General features: G+C 53.9%; 1 protein-coding gene across 1 annotated transcript in view; it reads right to left on the bottom strand.

Moving 5' to 3' along the window:
• Positions 1-214, bottom strand: part of KMT5A (lysine methyltransferase 5A) — a 9,117-nt gene extending 8,903 nt beyond the window's left edge. The window contains exon 1 of the mRNA XM_042035178.1: positions 10-214. Within this exon, the coding sequence (XP_041891112.1) occupies positions 10-199 (190 nt within the window). The 5' untranslated portion in view covers positions 200-214. The remainder of the gene's footprint in view (positions 1-9) is intronic.
• Between the last annotated feature and the right edge of the window lie 4,463 nt (positions 215-4,677).

The raw sequence follows: 4,677 nt of genomic DNA, 5'->3' as shown, positions 1-4,677 counted from the left end.
CCCACGCACCTCCGGCCATGGCGGCGGCGGCGGCCCCGCGCCCCGGAGCCCCCGCGCCGGGCGGCCCCGACTGTCCCCGCGGAGTCCCCGCCGCCGCCAACCGCTCCGCAGGGAGACGCCGCGCTACCCTTGGCAATCTCATTGGTTTAACTGCCTGCCCATCATCACTCTCAGGCATCTGATTGGCGCACGGGGCCATAACCCGCCCTCTCCCTGTCACACCGCGGTGACTGCGGCTCCCGGGAACACGGTTTAAATGTGTGCTCGCTGGGCGCTGATTGGCCCGTGCTGAGGGCAAGCAGCGCTCTGATTGGCGGCCCGGCAGGGAACGTCTCGCCCGCGGCAGGGCTGCGCCACGTGGGTCGGAGCGCGCGGGAGCGGGACCCTCCGGGGGTGGGTGCGTGGGTGGCACCCCCGCCCTGTCCGCTCTGCCGGTGCACCGGCACCTCCCAACGCCGTCCCGCCAACGCCTCCTCCCTCCTGCACTTCCCTCGCAGCGGGGATTCGAGGGACCCCTAATCCTGGCGGGATTGTAAAGCTCTGCTCTGCGAAATTATTAGGCTGCTTTACGCAATGTTTAGTTTAGATCTCCGTCGTTGAAATTTAAGTCTATTAGTTCCATCTTTCAAGCTTGCCTGGAGAGCAGGTAGTACTCAAGCATTGTGCTAAAGCATCAAAGACCTTGTTTAAATCCCCATTCCATAACGAGAGCAGCTAAAATATGGTAAAAGCACATGATGGGACATGAACAGAACCGTCATTATCACCAGGAGAGCTGGAACAGTCTTCAGCATCTATTCCCTGGTCAGAAGCTGCCAACAGGACTAGTATATACACTTTGAAATCAGGAAAGTATAATGGCAAAGAGTAACCCAGCAGTGAGGCAAGAGTGCGCATATATCAGGGGATCTGAATGGATGCCAAGTGGATGCCATCATGGAAGTGAGGAAATCGCCACACAGGACTGCCTTGGTGCCCCATGATAAGTAGAACACTTATATTGAGCAACAGTGCATGACTCTTGTTTCTTCTCATCTGTGTTAGCCCTTCTGCAGCAAGGGCTACCTGTGTGTGCTCAGGACGTGGGGTGGTGGCACTTGAGCTATGGCCACAGGGGTGGCTTCCCACCCAAGGCTTATCTGCAGCCACAGGCTGCTGCTTGTCTCTCGGGCATTCCCACCGTGATGTAAACAGCCAGTTCGGGGTGGTGATATAGCTGAAAAACATCTTTTCCCTTAAGAAACAAAAAACCCTTCTCTTCTCATCCTAAGCAAAAACTGCCCAGAAGGGGCCTTGTCCTTTCCAAGCTGTCCCAGAGCAGTTGGGGGCTCACAGGACAGGAATTCCGTGTGACTGCAGAGCAGTTTGAGAAGGCAGCACAGGGTTTCAGTCCACCCGCTCCTCTTTTTGTGGCAGCCTTGCATTCAGGCACTTTGGGAAAAGACAGAACAAACCCAGCTCTGCATGGGCACTGTCATTTGTTATGTCTTGGTCTTTGATCACCAGGCACATGAATTTTACAGAGAAGCAACCAAAACGCACTGGGTGTTTTCCTGTAAACTCAAAGCTGCAGCCAGCTGACATCCTCTGGACATCACGTCCATGAACATCTATGTCCATGAACACCCATGTCCATGGGGTTCTTCCATCAAGGCAGGTACTCCAAGCTCTCCACAAAAGCACCAGAGCAGACACTGCTCTGATTTTTCCACCCTAGTTCGCACTGTACTTATCACACAGCTCGGATGCAACTGGAAAAAAAAAAATCTTCATAAATTACTAAGATGATTTTCTTCTTGCAGTAATTGGGAACACTCTTCCTAGTGTCGTGGGAAAGCTCTGGAAACACCCTCATTGTGGTTTTGCTCAGCTGTTCGGGGCTGTATATTTTAAATAATTATTTTATATATGCATATTAAACAAAGCAACCGAGTTGGCATCGAAGCCGTGCGGGCCACCAGTAGAGGGCAAAGGAAGCCAAGGAATTCTCTTTCCCAGAGCAACAAAGAAAACAACGTCATCTTCAACTGGCCGCTGCTACCGGCGCGGTGGGATCACACTGTGAGTTAGCAAGACATGTTGGCTTTACCCCTCAGCTGGCTGTGACCAAAAGCCAGAGCCGAGGAGAAGTTGAAATGTTAAAGGCTACAATCCAAAAAGAGTGTGGCTGGAGCCGCCCGTCAGCGTGACTCAGGACACAGAGCAGCACATGGGAGAGAGAGCGCTGCCGACTCCCGTAATCCAGAGGGAGCAGCGCGACTCCCGCTGGAACCAGCGCTAAAACCCAGTGACCTAAATATTCTCTCCCGTAGTGCCGCATGAGCAGCTCCCGGGAGCACCACGTTTTACTGCGGAAATGTGAAATTGTTTTGTGGGGGAAGGGAAGGAAGAACGAGCGAGGCGTTGATTTGCTCAGAAAGGAAAGAAAATCTTCAAGGTAAATCTCTTCGGTCTAGATGAATACTTCACCCAGTTAAAAAAAAAATCTTATTTTATCTTTGAATTCATTGTTTCATTTTCTCTCCAATATACCAACAAGATGCTTGTTAAATATTCCCACCTGAGAGCAAGTTCTCACACAGCACCTGTCATATTTGCAATTAAATAAATGTATAGCATCTACACACATTTCTCGTTCACAAGATGAAATCCCTACAATTTGTGCTTCAGCCACTAGAAATCAAGTAAAAACAATCCCTGAGGGTAACTGCTGTGTATTACATTAGGCAACATCATTTTATAAAGTCACACAGTAAAATGCCAGTAGGTGCCAACTGCATTTCGTAAGATTATAAAATATAATTACATTCAGAATTGTATCTACCGATGATTAAAAAAACCCCAAAACCCTCTGACTAGAGAGTGCAGTGAGATCCGTGAATTACATGCAAAATTCTATGGAAACAGAGTCCTGCAGACAAATCTGCGTGTGCTAATTCCACGCCAATGGAAAGCAGCATTTCCACCAGTGGGATTACTCACCTATTCCAGTCGAGGATGATCACAAACGCTGACAGGTAACTCTCTTTTAAACGCAAGACATCAAAACCCTCACTTTCTTGTCACATTTGTACAGAGCTGCTGAGATTTAATGTTCGGTTCAGCACGTGTGAGCTGTACTTCATCATGCCTTCATCTGAAGTGTGCAGAGGGCAATAATTAAGATAAAAGCTGCCATTGAAATTGTTCTTCTCGTCTCTGGCCACACTTGTATTGTCTTTTTCTCCATCTGAAGCACCACTGATTAATCTGAATTACTTAAATCAGTTTAATTAACGTTGCTTTGTCTTTAAATAGTTTAGCCTTAATCTGTCTAATCCTTTATTGGTTATATTAATCCCTGTTAAATTTGTCTAATGATAAAATAAGCAAACTTGCACGAGTGAATGAGTAGCACTGAACATTTGAAGGAATTTCATGATTGCTCACATTTCATCTGTGTCCGGCTCAATTCTAAGTGTGAAAGTTCTTACAAATTTTCATGTTCTTACACAACTGGGAAAGCATTTTATTGGAAGATTGTCTCGTTTTTAACAAGTCTTCTCAGTCTGAGGGCCTCCAGCGCTAAAAAGATGTCTCCAAACGTGAAACTATCATGAGTGGTCTCCAGATTTTCACTCACTCTCTGCACCAGGAAGTTTCACATTAGCAGCTTGTAAAATATTTGCAAGGGAAAACTCATCTGCCAGCACATCCCCACGGGTGCGGCATTCCCAGGGTGGGCAGCAGGGATGTCCCCCCGCGTTCTCCTGGGGGAGTCCAGGGAGCCCCTGTGAAGGAACACCGCAGAGTCGCGGCGCTGTGAGGGGGCGGAGGCGACGGTGTCCTCAGGGAGCGGGAACGGGGTGCGCGGAGCCGCCAGCCGCGGCGGGATGGAACGGGACCAGGGGGCCGCCTGAAGTGAGACGCATTTACCCGAGCGGGGATAAGCTGAGATAACACGGTTTCCCCTCACGCCGGCAGCCCCCAGGGCCCGAGCCCCGCGCCCGGCCCGGTCCCGCCGCTGCGGGGCCGCTCCCGCCACCGCCACCTCACGCAGAGGCGCGCGCACGGCGCCTCCTCCCCCCCCCCCCCCCCCCCGCGCGCGCGCCGCCCCCCCCCGGTCACCCCCTCCCCGTGATGCAGCGAGAAACGGGAGATCTCGCGAGAGCTCCGCCGCTCTGCCGCGTTCTCGCCGGCAGCCGCCATCTTGGGGAGCATCGGTCACGTGACCGCTCGCAGCCGTTCGCCTCCGCCTTCCCCTCCCCCCACCCCACCGGGAACCGGGCCCGGATCGCCAAGGCTCGATTGCAGCCGCCGCCCTGGGGCGGGGTCCGCCCGCGGGGACGTCGCTTATTTGAAGGACGGTGGATACGCCGGGTTTTTTTGGGGGGGAGGGAACGGGGAACTCGCTGCCTTCCCGTTGCTGAGGGCAGGGAAAGACCGAGGCGCGGCATGTCACGTGACGGGGGGGCGAGCGGGAAGCGCGCGCCAGGGCCCGGCGGCGGCGGCGGTGGGAGGGGGGGGGGGTGGGCGCGAGACGGCGGCGGCCACGTGACCGGGCAGCCCGCGGGGCGGGGGGGGGTCACGTGGTGCCGAGCGCGCGCCAGCGGCGGGCGGTGGCCGGCGGTGTCACGTGGGAGGGGAACGCGCGCGGCGCGGCGGGGGGAGGGAGGCGCGGCCCGGGTCACGTGGTGC

The sequence above is a fragment of the Corvus kubaryi genome, unplaced genomic scaffold (assembly GCF_017639235.1).
Source record: "Corvus kubaryi isolate FWS band 111438036 unplaced genomic scaffold, C.kubaryi_AGA036_p1.0 37382, whole genome shotgun sequence".
In the NCBI taxonomy this organism is placed as follows: Eukaryota; Metazoa; Chordata; class Aves; order Passeriformes; family Corvidae; genus Corvus; species Corvus kubaryi.
Note: the sequence above shows the minus strand (reverse complement) of the source record. Positions and strands in the feature narration are given on the sequence as shown.